General features: G+C 41.6%; 3 protein-coding genes across 7 annotated transcripts in view; 1 reads left to right on the forward strand and 2 right to left on the reverse strand.

Moving 5' to 3' along the window:
* Nucleotides 1-4,890, reverse strand: part of cog1 (component of oligomeric golgi complex 1) — a 17,313-nt gene extending 12,423 nt beyond the window's left edge. Inside the window, exons 1-3 of one of the 4 annotated variants that reach the window (XM_054758752.1) lie at nucleotides 4,688-4,890; nucleotides 4,385-4,580; nucleotides 420-661 (exon numbers count right to left, since the gene is read on the reverse strand). In XM_054758752.1, the coding sequence (XP_054614727.1) occupies nucleotides 420-661; nucleotides 4,385-4,580; nucleotides 4,688-4,764 (515 nt within the window). In that variant the 5' untranslated portion in view covers nucleotides 4,765-4,890. Of the gene's footprint in view, nucleotides 1-419; nucleotides 662-1,457; nucleotides 1,694-1,963; nucleotides 2,999-4,384; nucleotides 4,581-4,687 lie in introns of those variants that run through there. The other 3 variants (XM_054758751.1, XM_054758750.1, XM_054758753.1) reach the window with 3 other exon arrangements.
* Nucleotides 1,986-9,626, forward strand: smim22 (small integral membrane protein 22). Of its 2 annotated transcripts, none has more exons than XM_054758758.1 (4): nucleotides 1,986-2,344; nucleotides 3,436-3,610; nucleotides 5,850-5,917; nucleotides 7,115-9,626. In XM_054758758.1, exons 2-4 carry the CDS (start codon nucleotides 3,481-3,483, stop codon nucleotides 7,160-7,162), a joined length of 246 nt encoding a protein of 81 aa, XP_054614733.1. In that variant the 5' UTR covers nucleotides 1,986-2,344; nucleotides 3,436-3,480; the 3' UTR covers nucleotides 7,163-9,626. The 2 variants fall into 2 exon arrangements, with proteins under 2 accessions (XP_054614733.1, XP_054614732.1); XM_054758757.1 differs by lacking the exon at nucleotides 1,986-2,344 and adding an exon at nucleotides 2,759-3,047.
* rogdi (rogdi atypical leucine zipper) lies at nucleotides 9,049-20,158 on the reverse strand. The gene is made up of 11 exons (XM_054758756.1): nucleotides 19,777-20,158; nucleotides 16,027-16,098; nucleotides 13,983-14,065; nucleotides 13,861-13,915; nucleotides 13,588-13,668; nucleotides 13,409-13,504; nucleotides 13,232-13,330; nucleotides 12,525-12,638; nucleotides 12,403-12,452; nucleotides 12,170-12,296; nucleotides 9,049-11,395 (listed from the first exon to the last, which is right to left on the reverse strand). The coding sequence occupies exons 1-11, from the start codon at nucleotides 19,849-19,851 to the stop codon at nucleotides 11,354-11,356; spliced, it is 894 nt and encodes a 297-aa protein (XP_054614731.1). The 5' UTR covers nucleotides 19,852-20,158; the 3' UTR covers nucleotides 9,049-11,353.
* Nucleotides 20,159-20,781: the final 623 nt, after the last annotated feature.

Below are 20,781 nucleotides of genomic sequence, written 5' to 3' on the forward strand. Positions count from 1 at the left end.
GGCTTTAAAACCTTTTCCACACTGACTGATTTCAATTACTTTCTGTCCAAGTGATTCTTCCTGAGGTGTGATATTAGATTAGAAGTCCCCCCTCACATAGCATGTTTACAAACATGAACATGCTAAGCTAGCAAGCTTTGTTGCTCTGTAGAGCACGGGTGCAGTTTGACTAGGTCTAACTCGCATGCTGATTTCAATATCAGCTGAAAAGCAAATACCAACATGAGCCAACCGCTATTATCGGCTGATATTATCTGACATCCCTAGTTGAAGCCTTTCTCCAATCAGTTTCTGTTGTCTTGTTCCCACATGGACATGTGAACAAATGATTTTGAGAGGCAATGAATCCTGCATATGTGGTATGGCGCAACACGTAGTACATGCAAAAGAAGCTGGGATTGAGAGAAGGGAACTCGTACCTGAAGTGAGCAGTTGTGGCCACCTGCCGGACAATGATGGGGAATCGGGCCACAACGGGACTGTAGTGACCCCCCGTGGCAGCGTCCAGGTGAAGGAGACTGTGAAGATGACAACACAACAGGTAGAGCTGAGTGGCCTGCAGATACTGGGAGGCCTCCATGGCACTCCACATGCGTTCCGGAATCTCCAAGAGGAGCTTGATCTGAGAGGCGATGGTGTAGAACTTCTCCTGTTTCTGCCTCTATAAAAAATAGAAAGTCATACTTTTACAGATGTGGGGAGATTATATTGGATATTAAGTAGAGATGCACGATATCTTTTTTTTCCAAACCGATACAGATAACTTTCTGCTTATCAAGATTGATACGATACCGATGACTTTTTGATATCAACTTTTTTAACATTTAGTTTGTGCACACCTGGAGGTAAGAAGGATTGGCACATTTTAGGATTTGACCAAGTGTACCTGTAGATTTGTCCTAATGAAATATCATGACATTACTACTACCAGGAGAAGCAGAGTGTAGAGGGGGAGGAGCCACCTGCCGTGTCCCAGCAAGGTGCACTGTATTTGGGCACACGCTCAGAGCAGCTGGCGTGGCGGCACAGAGGTTTCTGGCACAACAAGCCCCAAGCGTCGTAGCGATGTGGCGTTTCAGGTGGCTGATAAGGTGTTTTGTGTGCTCAATGGGTTCCCCCCCCCCCTCGCAAAGCACTTGGTACAACTAGCATGCAAAACGTCTTTCTCAGAAACAGTCAATATTGTTTACAAGTGAGCTCAGGGGAAGTTACGACAGGCCGTTAACGTCACGGGCAGGAGAAAAAAGGAGCGCTTGATTTGCTTACCTGCACAAATCTCGCCTCAATGGAGCGTTGATCAGTTATCTGAGCTATTTTTAATGTTATCAGATTTATCGGTAAGACGTCCTAATTCCCACCTCCACCTATGATCAGCAGCTTTGGGTCGTGACGAAAAGAAACAGATGGCGGACACAATTGGCCGAAATGAGTTTCCTCCGTAGGGACACTGGACTCACCCTAAGAGATAGGGTGAGGAGCTCAGAGTAGAGCCGCTGCTCCTTCACATGGAGAGAAGCCAGGTGAGGTGGTTCGGGCATCTCGTCCGGATGCCTCCCTGGTGAGGTGCTCCGGGCATGCCCAGCTGGGAGAAGGCCCCAGGGCAGACCTAGGACACGCTGGAGGGATTATGTCTCACAGCTGGCCTGGGAACGCCTTGGTGTCCTCCCGGTGGAACTGTAAGAGGTGGCTGGAGACTGGGAAGTCTGGACTTCCCTACTGAGACTGCTGCCCCGCGACCGCATATGCATAAGAAAATGGATGGATGGATGTCATAATTCACTCATAACAGTCCCTAATAAAGGTATGGACATGGAATTTTTGCATAAAAATCTCTCCTGCTGAAAACACAGTTAAAAATACATTCCATCAAAAGTTCTGATACTCTGCCAACAGAACTTTCCAGCTCTGTCAGCTGGTGCTGAGAAGCATAACGATTCATTGATGTGACGGTAAGTAGGCTGACCTCTGGATTGCGACTGCTCGCACAGCTTTTTCCTTGTTTGAGGAGATGGCAGTACTGGTGCATGTCTTGGATGGACTGGACTACACTCTCTGAGCTGTGCCTCATCTCCCCGATGGTGTCTGCAGCGTCGATCAGGTCCCGGTAGCGCTCCCCCACCATCTGCCTGAGTTCCTCTTTCTTCTGCTCGATCTGCCCTCGGATTTTACATTCTATGCTTCGGATTTCTTCCGTGCTGTAGCGTTCAAACAGAACCACCGGGTCCTTTATCTCCGCTACACGGAGAGACGACGCTGGGTCTACAGTCATCGCCCTAGCAAAACAACTTCAGCTGCCACGGAACACCTAACCCGGAAGTGGGAAAGATGTATTTCCGATTTATACGTAAGCGTTTTTTGTTGATATACAAACAGAAAAGGGCACCTTCAATCACATATATTCACCAAATTCCATATGAGCAAACTACATATCATCAACATAAAATAATACACGCTACATAGACCACGTTGAAAAAATCTCTGCGATTTCGAGAATAAAAGTCGTAAATGTACGAGAAAAAAAGTCGTAAATTTAGGATAATAATGTGTTACTATTAGGTGCCATGGTGTCGTACGTGTCAGAGGGAAAATATAGCATAATTCTTCAGGAATGTAGGAAACTTTCCTCTTGCTTCAGGCAAGCTTTTATTTACAACGGGACAGAAAAACACAGCAGTTAAAGGCAAACAGATTAGCATTTGGTTGGCGTCATCTCACTTCCGTCTTCCTTACCCCACACGCGCCGCATAAATTCCCCCTTTCATAGCTGTCTCGGGCACTGCCTGTAACATATAGTTACGACATTTATTCTCGTAAAGGTACGACTTTTTTTCTCGAAATGTCAGATGTTTTTTCTCAATGTGGCCCTAGTACTCTAATACTAACTATGCACAGAATGAAAGAGTGCAAAGTTATTACTCTCGAGTTTTGAACGACTCGTTCATGACGTGACATCTCTAAGGTGGAGTTCAAAGACAACAACAGGTGACACAGGTAGAGCGCTAGATCCGGAAAGAAGCTAAAATAAATAAGGGACACACACATTTCTGGTAAGCAGCGTACTGTTCGACGACATCATTTGTGTATATATAACCACTTTAACTTGAAGTTTTGTCATGTTAATTCTTATTACACTATGGAGTAAAATGATTCTGGTCACCAAAATGAGCTGCACTGTTAAACCGTAAACCGTAAAATACAGTACACGGTGTAAGGAGGTTGTTTACGTTTGTATGAGTAAGAGTACATCTTTCCTTAGTTTTTATTGTAATAAAAAAAATCTTAATCAGTGCACACAAAATATATATTGTCTATATATATTCATAATAATAAACATATTGCACAATATATATTACACTAGATCGACACACATATATCATATATATTATGTAGTATGGTTTTATATACCCGTACTGGATGTCTATTTTCACTTCCCAGCTGTTTCCCAGCTTCATTCGAGTCCATTAATTGCAAAGCAAAGTCATGGCGCCAAGAAACATCAGGGAGGACTTTGAGGGTCATTTCAATGATGTGATTTCCAGACTGCAGTCCAAGCAGTTCTTCCAGTCTTACTGGGACATCGGCTTCTGTGTTGTCTTCTTCATCTTCCTTGGTGAGTGTCAGGATAACATACCATAAATGTTAATATGATTATTAACACATGACTCAATTATTTGTATTGTATTGAGGGAAATAAGTATTTACCCACTTTTCCACCAAAAGTCCTGTTTCTGTGTACCAATTGCCAATGTTGGTCAAAGTTCTAGTTACTCGGTACTTTCTCAACAAAGTATTTTAATTAGTAACAAGATGACTCCTGCATAAATGTAATTAGTTATCATAGAAAGTCATTATTGCGTTACTTTTTGGAAAACGCTGCCACTGTGATAATCTGTTAGTTGGAAAACCATAACGTCGTTAGCAAGGCAGTTATTATCAACGTCGTTTCTCCCAACACAGGCTGTCAGTACAGGGACGTCGCAGAAAAAAGACGCTCAAAATGGTGGCGCCACAGTTAGTGTCACTGTGCAATACGTACCCGGAACGCAACGGGTTCAACTGGGTTCTACCCACTGAACTCTATACTTCTGGAAGAGGCGTCCCTGCTGACCGCATGAAGCCATTGGTCGGCCATCTTGCTTCACCCAAAAAAGCACACACGCATACACATACATGTATCTTCATTCACTAAAAATTAACACGAATTAACAAAAATTCCATTGAAACAGAGTAAATTTACTAGACCCAAATCTCAAAATTTCCCTCCAGTTGAAGTTTTTTCCTACCTCTATGGTGTGAAATTACAATGCATAACAAGTCAATTTCAGTGTTCACAAGGTATTTGTTATAAGGATCTACGTAGTATCAAAGGTAAATGCTAGCATACCTTTAGAAGATGATCAGGAAAGTCAAATATTGTTGGAACTGCATTTTGTCGTAATCTAACAGTCTGGCCGGTCCTGTCCAAGTTCTCCTCGGTGAAATGACTTGAACAGAGTTGCGATCTGGCTGCAGGAATCCACCTGTCTCTCCGCATATTTACTACCCATTGCTTTAGAAGTTGAACATTGCAGTGTGGAAATCTAAAGGAGAGTAAGGGCTCATTTACAACTACTTAGATGAAAAGATGCTTACAGATTTAAAGTATATTTTTTAAAACTATTTTTATTATTTATAAGCATTTACCTACCTGTGAAATGTAAGTCCCTTCTCGCGATGTTCACGAGTATCACGATTTGTGCAATTAATAGCAGCACAAGACGGCATCTCCAACTCCTCTTAGTTGTTAGGCTTTCTTGTTTTGGGTGAAACAACATGGCGACTTCTATACTTCCGGTGGCTTCAGGCCTCCAATGCGCAGCAAGCGATCGGGGCCATTCCAGTTATAGAGTTCAGTGGGTTCTACGCATGTGCAGAATGTGTCTACATCCGGTCCGCCTATTTTTTGGCGGTCACATGTTAGGCATGTGTAATCTACGCCATCTGCCCATCTATTTGTTATGGCAGCAAGCGTCCCCCCTCCACTCCCAAAAATGTTATTAAGATAAATAGAAATTTGAGAAATAACAATTTAATCAATCTTTTTTTTCTTTTATCAATACTCATAGTGCAAGTGGACAATTTATAAGCCCTCTTTTCTTTATTCCATAAATTATTTTAGGTTGTTTTTTTTTTTTGCCACTGAAAAAATACACACAAAAGCATTTGCTAGGAAGATATGTTTGGATGGCCACTATTTCCCCATTTAGAAAAAAAATGGAAAAAGCTGAATCCTCTCGATGAATCCATCATTGCACTCTACTTATGGTTGTTTACATTGAAATATAACTGCATTTGTGTTTGATTCTATTCATTTGTGTATGTGACACGTAAGTGGATATGATGTTTACGTCTGCGCTACGTGCATTGCCTAAGTTTTTACGTAGCTCAGTCTTAGTGGATGTCATAAGACGATAGAAACATCCCCATGCTAACCAAGTATTTTACCAAGAGTCACTTATAAAATAACCTGCCAACATATTCCATATATGAAGTATGGTTGTTGACCATTTATGTTCATCCATTAAAAAAGTAATAACTACCACAGCACGTGACGTCGCAGAAGCGCTGTCGTAAAAATGAGCTAACGGAGGAAGTGACGTAGTCATCGGCCATGCGCGGGACCGATTGCGTTCCGAGTACGTATTGCGCAGTGACAGTGATGAATCCTTGCCGCCTAGTCGCCATCTTGGCTACGAAGCAGAAGGGGAGGGACTAACTCGAGTGGTTGCAATTGAATTCATCATTTAAAAAGGAGAGAAGTAGAAGAAGTGGGCAAACATTGCAAATGTATCATGATATTATCCGTGCAGGTGTGATTGTTGTGATGGTCACCCTGATCCTCATCCGCTGCTGCTGCTGCTGCTGCTGCGATGAGAAGGTGAAAACATGAAAGACTCACTCATACAAACAGAATGATCAATGTTTAATTTCCGCCTTAAAGGATTACAAGAATGGATTTTTAAAAATTGGATGGGTCATTGAGTTCAGTAAGATGGATGTGGCTGATACACATTAGTATTCACCCCCTTGGATAGTTCAGTTTTAAAAACTGACATTGTGGTCACCTAACACATCCATAAAATGATATGACTGCATAAGTATTCACCCTCTTGAGGTCAGTATTTAGTAGTATTTTGGTGTTTTCATACTACCCTCACTGGACACACATTACCTGTACTCAGGTGATCTCTGGGTGTCAAACTCAAAGCCCGAGGGCCAGACTTGGCCCTCCATATTGCTTCATGTGGCCTGCGAAAGCCTAGAAATAATGCACATCAAAAAACATTTTTTAAAAAAATAAAAGGTTTTTAGTGTTAGATTTAAAAATATTATATATATACATATATGTGTGTAATTGTGTTATTATTATCATTTTCTACTTTTTGAAATATAATTATTATATTAAGCAAAAAATTAAAAATCTAAGATTTTAAAATAAGGTTTGGTGGCTTTGTGTGGACTTTTTAAAAATATTTGTTTCCAGTTTTTGGTGGTTGTGTTCTATTAGATCACAGGTGTCAAAGTCGAGGCCTGCCTTATCACGAAGGCCTAGAATAATGCACATCAAAAAGACATGTTTTTTAAAATCATTTTCTTTTGTTATTTTTGTATCTATTTTTCAATGTATTGTTTTATTTGTTTTTTTAACTTGTTGAAATATACTAAGCAAAACAAAATCAATAAGGTTTGGGGGCATTTTCTGGACTTATAGAAAAGAAATGTGTTTTATTTTATTTCATTATTTTTAGTATATTTTACTTTTAATTGTTAATTTTATTATTTATTTTTTTATATATTTATATTACATTAAGTCAAATATTTTTTGAAATGAAAAAGACACTTCATCTGTATTTGTTCTGTCAGATGACTGCATGAAATTTCAGTTTCTTATGTTGTTGTCAGATTAAATGGAAATACAATACTTGGCAGCACGCTGGCCCTGCCTGGTCATGCACACTATATGGAATGATATCATAGCGTCTACGTTGTCTTCATCTTGCCGCAGAAACACACCACGCACATTTCTAAAAGATGGGATTGGATTGGATTAGGATTTTGTTTTTTGCCTCCACAGCCTCGACGTCATAAAGTCGGCATCGAGAACATGACTCTGGAACCTTGACCGTCTGGTCATCAACTCTGTGCCAAAGCTTTGAAAATGACTGAAAGTTCACTGCTTTCCAACCAAGTGTACTTTCAGCAGCAGCCAGCAAATGATTGAATCAGGTGTTTATTTGTTTACCTGATGTAGTTGTCACATTGCTTTGATTGCACTTCATTTCAATGTTTTTAACACTTGAATGTCATTTCATTGAGGATGATTTACTGTAAATAGCATGGCATGTACCACCTGGCTCGTGAGCATAACAGAAGTCACACCGTGTTGGTAATTCGACTCCCCGATACCTTAAGAGTCACACTGGATTTGAGTTGGCAGCTCCCGATGCACAGCACGACTCTCATTTGGTGGCGAGCCGTTGGAGCCCCAACGTGCGCAAGGACGGACCAGACGGGCCACACATGGAGGCCACAATCCTTATGTGAGACACGGACGCACGTCTTTTCCTTTTCTGTGTGTTTTAAAGATATAAAAACAGGTCAATAGAGTTGGCTGCTGTGTGTGTGTTTTTGACGCTAGTGTAGCGTTCCTTTCTACAGTATGTTGCTATGTGACATCAATGCACCCAGGAAGGAAGTATTCCATGCTATCATAAATGTAGCTGTTACTACACGCTCACAGCATGGATACAAAACCACTACACCTTGTTGGAGGTGTTTTCATAGGTGTGTCCCATTATGTGCATTCATTGCCTGCTTCTTTTTCAAGATTGAAGAGTTTTATTGTCATGTGCACAGTAAAACTGGTGGTTCTGCTATGCAATGAAATTGTTGTTCTGTTCATTCTTCCAGAAAAAGAATAAGAACATAAGAAACATAAATACCAATAAATTAAGCAACAACAACAGAAGAGACATTAATACAAATAAATAATAAAGTGCTATGAGTGTGTGCGTGTGTTGCGTGCGGCGTGTGCGAGTGCTTCGTTGAGAAGCCTGATGGCCTGTGGGTAAAAGCTGTTTGCCAGCCTTGTGGTCCTGGACTTCAAACTCCTGTAGCGTCTGCCTGACGGTAGGAGTGTGAATAATGAGTGTTGTGGATGTGTGCTGTCCTTGATGAGGTTGTGTGTTCTGCGTAGGACGTGTTTTTATATCTTTAGAATACACACAAAAGAGAAAGACGTGCGTTCATTTCCCACATAACGATTGTGGATGATGGGCAACATTCCAACACTTTTCCTTTAAGAAAGCGTAAGATGTAAAGCCAGTCAGAATTGCGTTAGCGACTTTGTTTCTAGATTTCCACATTTATTGACCACAAGAGGGTGCTACTCACGAACCACGCCGAGTCACGTTCATGTGAGCCATCTGTTATTCGCTCTTCAATTGTGCTCATTTGAAAAAAGGTCTCAGTAGCCAACGTATGCTGGGAGAACTTTGAGAGGCGCTGGTGGATATACAATATTAAAGTTGTTCTATTTTGATGAACTTAAGGACAATTTTAAATGAACAAACCAAGAATCAAGTCAATTTGCAGTTCTAAACGTAATGAAGGTGTTTTTACTCAGTTTTTTGTGTCTCCTACAAGGTTATGCTTTTTTCCCGACAGCATTTGACATAAGCAATGACATATTAGACAATGACGTCATCTAGTGACTTCTAGGACAGCCAATAGCTACTTTTCTTACTGAAAATTTAGCGACAGTGACTGCTAGCATATGCCGCCTCTTCCTGCTCTGCGTACGTAACACACGTAACATTTGTTGTCAGCTAATGAGAGCGAATACCAAACATCGGTGAGTCACATCCACTTTTTATTTTGTAGTTGAATTGTGAAAAAAAGACTTTTATTGTACAGTCTGCTAACATATGCTATGCGGTCCCTTACATGATGCACCCTAGCTTTTTAAAGCCATCATAAACAACAGCAAAGTCAAAAAAAGGAAGACAATTACTTGATAACGTTTTTATTGCACAGTATCAGATAAATAATTTCATTTTAATGACAGCTTTCAAAGTGGATCAACACGTACTGGACTGAGTTTGTTCATAATAAGCCTTTTTCTCAGCAGCGCAGCCTGAAATCCAACACTACACTACAGTACACTACAGTACACTACACTACAGTAGTGGCAAGTACTTGCGTGTACTACTTGGAATAGATGGGATTTCCCATTGACTGTGTTTGATCTATGACGCATGTCATGCTGTGAAATGAGACAATGACCCCTTGAATGCATCACAGGGAATAAACAACATATGTGCAAAACGTCAAATAAATATTTGATAGCTTATTTCAACAGCAGGAATGCAATGAATGACACAAACGAGGCAGTGAATAAGACGTAGGCAAACATGCTTCATGCTGGCAGACCCACATGACTTCCTAAGTAAGACAAAATGCATGTTAACAGCGCAGCTAAGCCTTCATTGCTGCGTTCAATTCTTTTCTACTACATGATGCAGCAGCTGTCTGCTAACTGCTGAATTTCTCTTGGAGATCAATAAATATCTATCTAAAAGCACTACTCCTACTTCCTTGCACCCTTGGTGTACACTTTCACGCTGGACTGCTGAGGTTTCAGATGAAAATAGAAAAGGGAAAATGCCAAGTACATCCATGGACCGATTTGAAATGCAATTGTTTGATTGTTTTTTTTCTGGTTGAAGATCACACGTAAAGCAGCAAAGGACTGTCAGATGTGCTGTTTTCATGATTATTTTACATTTTGACAACTCCAATGTCCAAAATGATTCTACCCTTGTCAGTACTGTACAGGCATATCCGGTGTTCAGATGAGAATATGCTGGAAGCCACCGCGCTCCTTTACAATCTAGAACTCCGGTTTGCAGCTGGTGGGTCGCCGGTCTTTGTCTGGGCAAAAAATGAAAAATGTAATGACCCAATAATGTAGCACTGGATGACCCGATCTTCAGGATCCGCTGTATTTTCAAGATGGGGTAATATCTGCTTCCGCCACGAGACTGGGCCGATCCGATTGCTGTATAATGTTCGTAATGCGCAATTTTCGTTCTTTCCCCTAATAATTTCTATGACTTCCCATCACTTAACGTGAATTGATGACACAACCCGACAAGTAAGGGGATGGAAAAGCCTCAAAACTCCAATGCCAGTTCCCACTACTTGGGAAAAGTCCACCATGTGAGTGCAGAAGGCCTGGGAAATACTGTAGCAGATGATACTGTAAGTAGCCAATACTGTACATGCAACACCAAATACTTACAAAACAACACAAACATGAAGACGCCAGGAATGTCCGTCATACAGAAGCCGTGTTTACACTTGCACGCATTATGTTACGCATAAATTACACACTTGGCATGCAATCCGTGACCGAAAATAGTGCGTATGAGCACGAAGCGACCACGCTTCCGCACGGCTTATTTACACCTTGTCAAGTAATGTTTACGTCTAGTGCACAACAACAGCACACGCGACGCACTTTGTTCCCTCATGCGTGTGTATTGTCATTATTTGGTCCTGCTGCGTCCCGCGAGACGCCACCCAATAGCAGGCGTCACCCCATAGCTTCATTATTTCCTCTATTCGCAAGCCACATACAAGATGTTGAACTCCAGAGAAGAAGCTCACGCAGTAAAGAAAGGTAAGTCTAGACGGTCTCACAGCTGCAGGCATAGAATGAGCAAAGAGCAGGAAAGAGGAAATAAACTAGAAAGAAAGATGGTGACAGTGTGGGACTAGTTAACAGAAATTATCAAATTATCTTTGCGCGGCGGCACGCAGCCCCGCACAGTTTACACATACTTCACACCTTTTTACCACCAATTTACTCACTGGCACGCAAAATTACATACCGCTAGGGGGACAAAGTACATGCAAGTGTAAACAAGGCTAAACTTTCTGTATGTTTCCATACACGCTGTATATTTCCATACATAGTGTATGTTTGTATACATAGTGTATATTTCCATACATAGTGTATGTTTGTATACATAGTGTATATTTCCATACATAGTGTATATTTGTATACATAGTGTATGTTTCCATACATAGTGTATATTTGCATACATAGTGTATGTTTGTGTACAGAGTGTCGTGTATGTTTGTAGGTTTGTACACAGTACATGTCGTGTCGTGCAGGTTAGCTGGTTGTCAAACTGGCTCCTTCTGATGATGGTGCACCACTTGTCTGCAGATAAATATGTGATGATAAATATTTGCAAGCATGTCCTTCACGTGCGTTTATGAGGTGTAATGCTGACTGGAATGATGATTAGAAAGGTCTGTAGTTCCAGAAGCTGGAGAAGACGGATATCTGCAGGGGCAGGAGGGGAATCATGTCAGTCGCATATCACCCATACTGACACACGCTGGAAAAACAACCGTTTTTCGAGTACGGTGATCCCTCACCACGTTGCGGTTTGAATTTTGAAGCTTCGCTCTTTTAAAAAATATATTACTTAATAAATACGGCCTATTATTAGTCCAAAAAGTGTGCATAATGAAGCCAAGTTCACAGCATTTTCCAGCCTGAAAGTGGCTCTATAAGGCATTCACAAGACACACTGAATGTGCTATTCCACACTGGTCACTAGGTGGCAGTAGGTGAAACGTACGAGACTCGCAACAACAGGTTTGAATGATCTCACAACAGGCACAATAATAACCAGAATAACAACAACATGGCCAACTGTGGCGGCCATAATCCAGCTAAAACTTAACTCTGAACCCCCGACATCACTTCCTGTCCACACGTCTGGAACACTTATTGCAACACATGAGCACAGGTTTTATGTATGTCTTATTTTCTCTTATTATGTCTTCTGTATTGGGTAATAGGAGTGTAAAGGAGACTATGGGGTGTTATTTCATGTCTAGAGGGCTCTAATCATGTTAAAAAAGCGTATTTAGAAGGTCATGAACAGGTTTTCTATGTCTTAAATGTTGTATATTCCCTTATTGTGTCTACTATTTAGGGTAACAAGAGTGTAGGGGCGACTATGGGGTGTTATGTCAAGTCTTTGAAGCCATGACGTGGAGGAAGGGAGGTGTGCTCGGTGGGAATGTTGAGGGTAAAGAATGGACCCACCTTGTCTTTGAGCTGCTGGCAGAGCTGCAGGGAGATGGTGAAGAACACCAGCGTGTCGTTGAGCCACGGCACCACGCACTCCACCTTGTGCACGTGGCTGACCTCAAAGCGGTTGTTGTTCAGCTCACTGAGGAGGAAGACAACAGAAAAGATGAGTTGCTGCCACTGCTACCGACTGATCCCTACATCTGATTGATGACTTCATATCGTTACACAACACATGACGGACTTACAACATGGCCCCGGGATTGTGCAGCACCGAGCTTCCCGATGGCTTGAAATGCTACGAAAAAGATGAAAGCGGGGGTTAAAGCCTCGGCCTTGAGGAGGCACCGCGTTGAAAGATGTCCCAGACCTTGGTGGTGTTGGACGGCAGCACGTGGAGTTGGTAGACGGTCAGACACAGTTTGCTTAGGTTGATGTAAAAATTCACCATCACATCGCCAGGCATGGGAGGAGTGAACATTTTCTCATAGAAAAACACACATGGAAAGTAAGCAAAGATTCTTCCACTTCATTGCCAAGTGTTTCACCTTTGAAGGAAGGCGGTCGCTTAGTTCATTGTGTTGCGTTTGTGACGCACTAGACACACAAATTCAATTCGATTAAGCATTCTGGACACTTTTTGTTCTGTAATACTTTGTAATACCTTGGTGTCTGTAAGTCATGTGCAACTACAGTGAGGGGACTGACGAATGTGCTGCTTTTGTTTCATTAGGACACTAATGATGTCCAGCTGGGATAGTGTAGCTGCTGAGTCAGCCACTGACTAACTAAATAACACATAAGCTTTTCAGTCTGTCAACACAAAAATGAAGTTTGGGTGTTAAAATGCTACTGTTTGATACGTTTCTACACAGCGGGATGCATCCAGGCGTCCCCCACATTTATTAAACAGGTGTGTCCAGATTTTCTAAAAAAGGGCCTAATTGGAGGTTGCGTAGCTGTGCTTGGTGTAAGCATTGCCCCCCCCCCCACTGGCAGCTGCATGATAAACAGCAACCACTATTATTCCCACCCTACGATGACCCGTCATATCACACGGCGGTTGTGGTCGGGTACCATGAGCCCACTGGTGGCCAGCTCGGGCAGGGTCATGGATGCCGGGGTGGTGAGGCGGTTCCGAGCGCGTGTCAGCTGGAGCATCACAGCATCCATGAGCTACGGCAGAAAGGAAGGAAGCCGAGGTCGGTATGCTTCCGTGGGGCCTTGCATCGCGTCACGTGACCCCCATCTGACCTTATTAACCTCCGCCCCCGTCTTGAAGTGGTAGCTCTCGTCATGGCTGCTCAGCAGCTGCAGAGCCTGGGTCACATGGTTCCTGGCGTCCTGGATCTGACGCAGAGACGGGAGGAGAGATGAGTACAAGCGCACGTGCACGCACGTGCACGCATGCACACATGCACGCGGTGACCCACCTGCTGTAATTTCCACTGCTTGTCCTCCCTGAACTGGAAGTGATGCACTTGGCTGCTCTTGGTCACCTTCAGGTTGATGTCCTGTTGGAAAAGGTCAACGCAGGACGTCTTCAGGGCACGGGCGTCCAAAGCTCTCACTAAATATCAAATTTAACTAAAAACTTCTGTAAAATTATTTTAAAAAACACCAGAAAGAGAAAAAGGCTCCACTCTAACAAGACGAAGATCATAATGTAATATGTATCACGCGGAGAGTAGAAGAAGAAACGTTACCGCCTGAGTCAGCACTTCTCCCTGCAGCGTGAGCACACCTTTCACCTGATCCATCCTGCAAACACACACAACTCAAACACCAGCATGGAGTCATGGCTGGGGAGGGGGCGATTGGTGATTACGTGGAGCTGCCCAGGATGAAGTTTTCCTGTTTGAGTTGACTCTCCAGGCCTGGCATCAGCATGGAGAAACGTCTGGATGCCTCCTGGTAACAAGCCATGGGGGGGTCAGTATACTTGTATGTGCTAGCTTTTGTGCATGTCTCAGATCAAGGGTACCCTTTGCTGTCTTCAACTTGACTTGAGTAGTATTTGAAACTGTTTTTCTAACAATGTGTACTATCCCTATCACTCTGACATTTATAGAGTCAGGAAGCTTACCAAACCATAAATGAAGCCTGTTCATGTTTTTATTTTGCGCTAGTACGGCTATGTTGTAAAAAAGTGTCTATATTTGGACATTGAAATGTTACATGTAAAGCACGTCTACTTTTGTTGTGAAATTAACAATATTTTCTCTGATAATTTTGTGATGATTTCTACTTAGAATTAAAGAATGATGTCTGAAATTGGTTTCTAATGTGTTTTATTCAAATATTCTCAGTGTAAAAAAAAAATAACTGTTGTGTAATCATTAGTGAAAAGTACATAACCTTCGTGTCCGCCTGCCGATGATAAATTTGAAGACCATAATTCCATGGAAAAACAAACCCCATGATGATTACGATGGTATATATTCATGGAATAATTACTCAACTCTGCAACTAAAGTGATTGTTTGTGTATAAAAGCGTAAAATAAGATTATTTGAACAAAAGTCTAACACACCCCAATTTCGTGTCCAGCCAGTTATGTACGTACACTTGGAGCTCACAGCGTAAATTGCGTATTGCGAATAAATATTTAATTAGAAAATAAAAAGTGCCTTCTTGGGCCAAACAAAACTTGTGTCCTTCCGCCGGTTATTCGCCAAATACGCGTTCAGCAGGGGAATGTTTCACCGTGTCCGCCATTTTGTGTTAGCGTAATGTACGTTCAGTCACGACCTCGGCAGCATCAAGCAGCATCATTCAGTTCGACGAGCAATCTGCGGTTTAACAGCCATTGTCAAGTCCAAGGTAAGATTTTTTCATTTTTATATATATTGGAGAAGATCTTTATGCACTTTGAAATGATTTTTTTTCGGGTGAGTTACAAATTTTGTGTTTATCAAGCAGTGTAACTCATTTTGACAGCCGTTGTTTTTACCTCTCGTAGGTCGCCGTTCGTGTCGTGTGCACGGAGCGGGGAAAAAAACACGCGAAGTGGGCAAAATGATTAATCATTACTGGTCAGATTTTACTTACTTTTATCCGTCATATGATATGTCGTTGACATTTATCCCAACCAAATAAATTCTAGCGTGTTCGTTGATAAATTGCTCCGTATTTAACCCGGAAGCGATCGGCGTGTTCCTCATGGGAGGTCAAAGATGGCCTTGTAATTTTAGGTCTTTAGCATGATAATTCAAGAACCAATCACTCAGTGCATTTCACTGAATCCTGGCTCATGTTGCCACAGTGCTGCAATGATTAGCTTAAATTGTGGAGTTGATGAGTCAAAGTTGATGTCATTACAGTCTTAAGAACGGCTGATGGGATTTGTAGTCTTTGTACTGATACAACAATGGCATGGTAAGGACTGAAGGTACATTTTTCTTTGCCATATTTTCAGAGCTTTAACTCAAGATCTAGATTTGTCACTTGTTTTTATTTACTTTATGATACTCTCTCAAATATAAGTTACTTTTCTAACAAAAGTCAAATCTATGCAGAGATAACAGCATAAAGTGGCCACCGAGTTATGTACTTTACATTTAAGAAAGAGTGAACTTGGGAGGGTTGCTATGAGAAATGGAAGATGTCTCCAGCTCTGGTATGTTGGGTGTGTGTTTTGCAATGTTTGAAGTTTGTGTTGATAACATTACCAAGGTCTATCCACCAGTTTGACATTTTACCCAAAATGTAACACTTGGGTACCCTTCATCTGAGCCATGCACATATGCAGATGCACTACTTACTGTACTTCTATGTGTTCTATGTATTTGTATATGCAGATGCACTACATACTGTACTTCTATGTGGCCTGCGGCCTTCATAAGACAGGATAGGAAGAATGTTAGCGTTTACCCTGAGGACATCTTGGAGCTGCTTTAGGACGGCGTGGACTTCCTCTTTAAGAAGCCACTTGAACTCCTCCTCCTGCAAGAAACAGCATGGCACCATCAGCTCCCATACTCTACTTGAATATACTCTAGCAACTATACTACCGTAACGTATATGAGCATGATATCACTGCAAGAATGGAAAGGACACCATCAGCTGTCATATGTGCCAACTATACTAGTGTATGGCCATAATACTCTACTTGAACATAGCAAATATACTAGCGTATAGTAGTATGCTAGCGTATAGTAGTATGCTAGCGTATAGTAGTATGCTAGCGTTTAGTAGTATGCTAGCGTATGGTAGTATGCTAACGTATGGTAGTATGCTAGCGTTTAGTAGTATGCTAGCGTTTAGTAGTATGCTAGCGTTTAGTAGTATGCTAGCGTATGGTAGTATGCTAGCGTATGGTAGTATACTAGCGTATAGTAGTATGCTAGCGTATAGTAGTATACTAGCGGGCATTCTGACTTTTTTCCCCATAATATTTGGACTTTATTCTTGTAAAATTACTGCAGATTTTTCCTGTTTTTAGTTTTCTTGTTAATTACAATGTGCCACGGGCCACTAAAAAAAACAACAGCCACAGGATGCACCTTGGACACTCGTTTGAGTCGAGGGCGTCCATTTGTATTTGAATCCTGCTTATTTTGTGTCTTGTTTATTTGTACAGTTGCTCCTGCAAGTGTGAAACGTGCCCAATGAGTGATGAATAAAGTTGATGTTAGGTTCAGTATTGCTATAAATCAGTGCTCACCACCCTTTTTGCTGCCAAAACCTCTGGTGTCAGCTGTGAACCCAGATAAGAACTGCCCTGAACAGTGCCTGTGCTAAACAGAAACATGCATTTACAACAGCCATCAAGATCTTGTCAAGACGGGTTGGTGACCCCTGCTGTACAGTAAACAAGGCTATTGTTACTTTGAAAGGATGAAATGATGGTAGATAGCATCACCATGGAGACATGAGGTCTGCAAACGTCGTCTATCAAAGCTCAAACGAGCACACAGACGGCGATGCAAACTCCAACGTGTGAACGCTGCAGTAGAAATGATAACTCCACCTTTGCACCCTCGGCTAACACAAACACGCACACAAGCGAAGATTTCTTCATGAAGAAGATCTGCAGGACATGTTTGGGCTGTAGAGTGATTGGCATTCGTGTCATCGTGCACGTAAACATCACGTAAATCACGCGCTTGACTTATTCTGATGATCAGTCTAATTTCACCGTTGAAACCACATCTAATACAAATGGAAGGCGTTCAGAAGACGCATTGAAAGAGGTTGTGATGATGTGTAGTATTGTACACTGGCCACTAGGTGGCACTCATGTTACTGTAATGTTGGCTCAGACACACAAGCACCAGACTTTAATTGTAGCACAACCATCCCCAACATGGGCTGCTGTACAAAAATAAATCAACTCTGAACACCTGACATCACTTCCTGTCCACCTCCCACTCAGCTCCCCTACAAACTGGAACACACTGACAGCAACACACATGAGCACGAGTCTTATGTCTTATTTTCTCTTATTATGTCTACTATATTATGTAATAGGAGTGTAAAGGTGCCTCTAGGGGTGTTATTTCATGTCTAGAGGGCTCTAATGATCTTAAAAAATGTATTTAGAAGGCCATAAACTGGTTTCCTATGTCTTATTTTCTCTTATTATGTTCAGTATATTGGATAATCGGAGTATAAAGGTGACTATAGGGGTGTTATTTCATGTCTAGAGGGCTCTAATAATAAGTGTACAGTAGTACCTCGCATAACGTAAACCTCCTTTTACGTAAATTCCACTGAATGTAAAGAATTTATGTAAAGTTTTTGCTTTGTATTGCATAAGGAATTCCATATAAAGTAAAGTGTCAAGTCGGTGCAAGTTCAGACTAACGGAGTACACTTGGTGACGCCTTCTGACGCTTCACGCTCTCATTGGCTTATTATCGGGGCACCGCCCACGCTCTCATCTCATTGGCTGACTCATACAGCGCATACGTGAGTTTGTGTGAGAGACAGGCTTGTCCCTTCAACCTCCCTTCCTCTTCATAGTCGCCCTTAAACTAACAAACAATTAAGTTAAGTTACAAATTAAAATTTTGCACACAGCATTATTGTGTAGTGCGTGTGCGTTTGTCTGTGAGACCAGCTCACTCTTAGACTCTGAGTCGCGTTTCGACTCAGGCTTGTCCTCCTCCTCCTCCTGCCTCCACTTGCGTGCTCCTGATCAAGACATCTTGTGAACGGTAAGATTGTTTTTGTTTTTCAGTTTTATTCATTTACAGTAATCTTATTTATTACCTTATTCTATATTGGAATGTTACTCTACTATGTTTATGCTAAAGTTTTCTTATATTTTCCCACCATATTTGGTGGACTTTGAATATTTTGAAGGGCCAAAGGGGTGAGTTTGGGAAGATCTTGGAACGGATTAGGCTATTTACATGTATTTTACGCTTCGTATAACATAAACGCTCTCGGAACGGATTATTTACGTTGTAGGGGCGTCTACTGTATTTAGAAGGTGGTAAACAGGTTTTCTATGTCTTATTTTCTCTTATTATGTGTACTATTTTGGGTTATAGGAGTGTAAAGGTGACTATAGGGGTGTTATTTCATGCCTAGAGGGCTCTAATATTGTTAAAAAATGTATATAGATGGTCATAAACAAGTTTTCTATGCTCTAACTACAAAAATATATCCAAAAAGTCGTACTTTGGTGGAAACGTACTTATCTGGAAGCAATGAACTGTCATAAATGAGGGCTTAGTGTAATGGATATGTCAAGTACAATCAAATACTTCAAAAAGGAAACTGTCGTCTTTACGGGCACCGTACTGTACGAGCCCGGAAGCAGGCAGAGATTAGATAATCCCTCCGACAACCATCTAGAACTGTTCTGTAGAAAATGATCAATAAAACTGCCCGATTGCCCGATTCTACAAAATCATCATCACGAACACTTCACGAATCACGAATCTGCGCCACTGATCCCCACTGGATTGTCCATGAACGATGACGTCATTGTCAGAGACAGCTGATTGGTCAGTGGGCGGGCGGGGCTTTTATAGTCTGTGATTTCTTATTGGGCAGTGGTGCCGAGGTAACCCCGAACATAACCTACTCGCTACCATGGCAACGTATCCTGCTATGACGTGAAATATCTTCATAGTCCGACATATCCATACTTCATCCTCAAACTTATCCTGGATGACATTTGAATAGGTTGTTCAATATCCCAATAAATGAGCCATTCTGCATTCACTTCCTGTGTTTGATGATGTTAAACAACTTATGAATGATAGACATCGCAGTCGTCTGTTGACTCAATCACAAAAATGAAGACCTTTTCTAGTCAGGTTAGTGACCTCACATTTCCGACTCGTTTTTCCATTCATTTCCCCAATGTGGTGTTTTTGTTGTTCATTTCCAAACTATTATTGTCTCTGACGCTGAGCGAAAATAGGATATTATCATGTTTGTACAATAAATAAATAAAAAAGGAAGAGTTACTGGACACTTGGTGTGTCGCATGTCAATGTTGACGGTGGCAGGGATGTTTGTTATTTAACAACACAAACGACTGGCAGCACCTCCAAAAACATACAATCGTAGCATCATTCAGCATATTTGCACAATTAAGTCCAGATATTGAATCAATCCGGCGGCTAGCTGCATGCATTGCTCCCTGCAGGCGCATCGTCTTACCAACACGGCTCTTTCCACTTGGTTGGCAGCCGACATCTTGGGTAATTCCGACAGGGATCTCTGAGGGTTGAGCATTTTGTGCGTCAAACTCCAGCAAGTCGTCTGCAAACACCTCGGAAGGCTGCGGTGTGTTTTGTATACAAGCTCCTGGTGATACACTCGCCTCCTAGCTTAGCTGATGAGCTGCTGCCTTCACTGGAAGTAGGAAATCGTGCAGTTTCCGAGACGACGTCACATACGCTGCTGCACCTGTATTTAAATGTATCCGCCTATTTCTGTTTCCAATTGGCTGTCTCAATGATGATTATACATTACATTTGTAAATTATCTAATCCCTTGCGTCTTTACATCCGACAAGCAACATGGCCAGTAAATGACCGATAGTTTCGAAAGCAACATTACGTTCGTCACACGTTTGCAATTAAGTGACACGCCCATCGCGCCTTATTAGAACTTCCGCTGTTAGCTTGTAACATCAATACGGTATTGCGCTGTGCTCTTTAAAAGTGCTCTTTTTGAATAAAAAAATATCCCGACCATGATATAGGACTCAATGCTAATAAATGGAATATTTTTGTTGTTAGAGCATAGAAAAAAACTTTGTAAATACAGTTAACATTAGCGCCCTGTGCACATATTTTATACGATCTTGTCCTGTTTTTTCTATTAACTTGCCACATAGTAATTCACCCTGCTACCTCAATACACTTCAGGGTTTAAAATAAATATCTTATTTACATTTAAATTAATCATTGATGTACAATAATTCATACATTACATGTCTTGTATTCTTTATGCTCTGATATGAAATACACTACTTTTTCAAATTTACCAGACACATGGGGCTATTTAGCGCCAAGTATTGGATCGGTATCGCTGACACAGGCTTGACTTTTGCTCAGCAGTGTCGGCATATGGTGGTCTAGAGGTTAGCATGTTGGCCACAGTCACAGTCTGGAGATGGGCAAGATCTAGGTTCGATTCTCTCTTGGCCATTTCTGTGTG

Source organism: Dunckerocampus dactyliophorus, chromosome 18, assembly GCF_027744805.1.
Source record: "Dunckerocampus dactyliophorus isolate RoL2022-P2 chromosome 18, RoL_Ddac_1.1, whole genome shotgun sequence".
Classification (NCBI taxonomy): Eukaryota; Metazoa; Chordata; class Actinopteri; order Syngnathiformes; family Syngnathidae; genus Dunckerocampus; species Dunckerocampus dactyliophorus.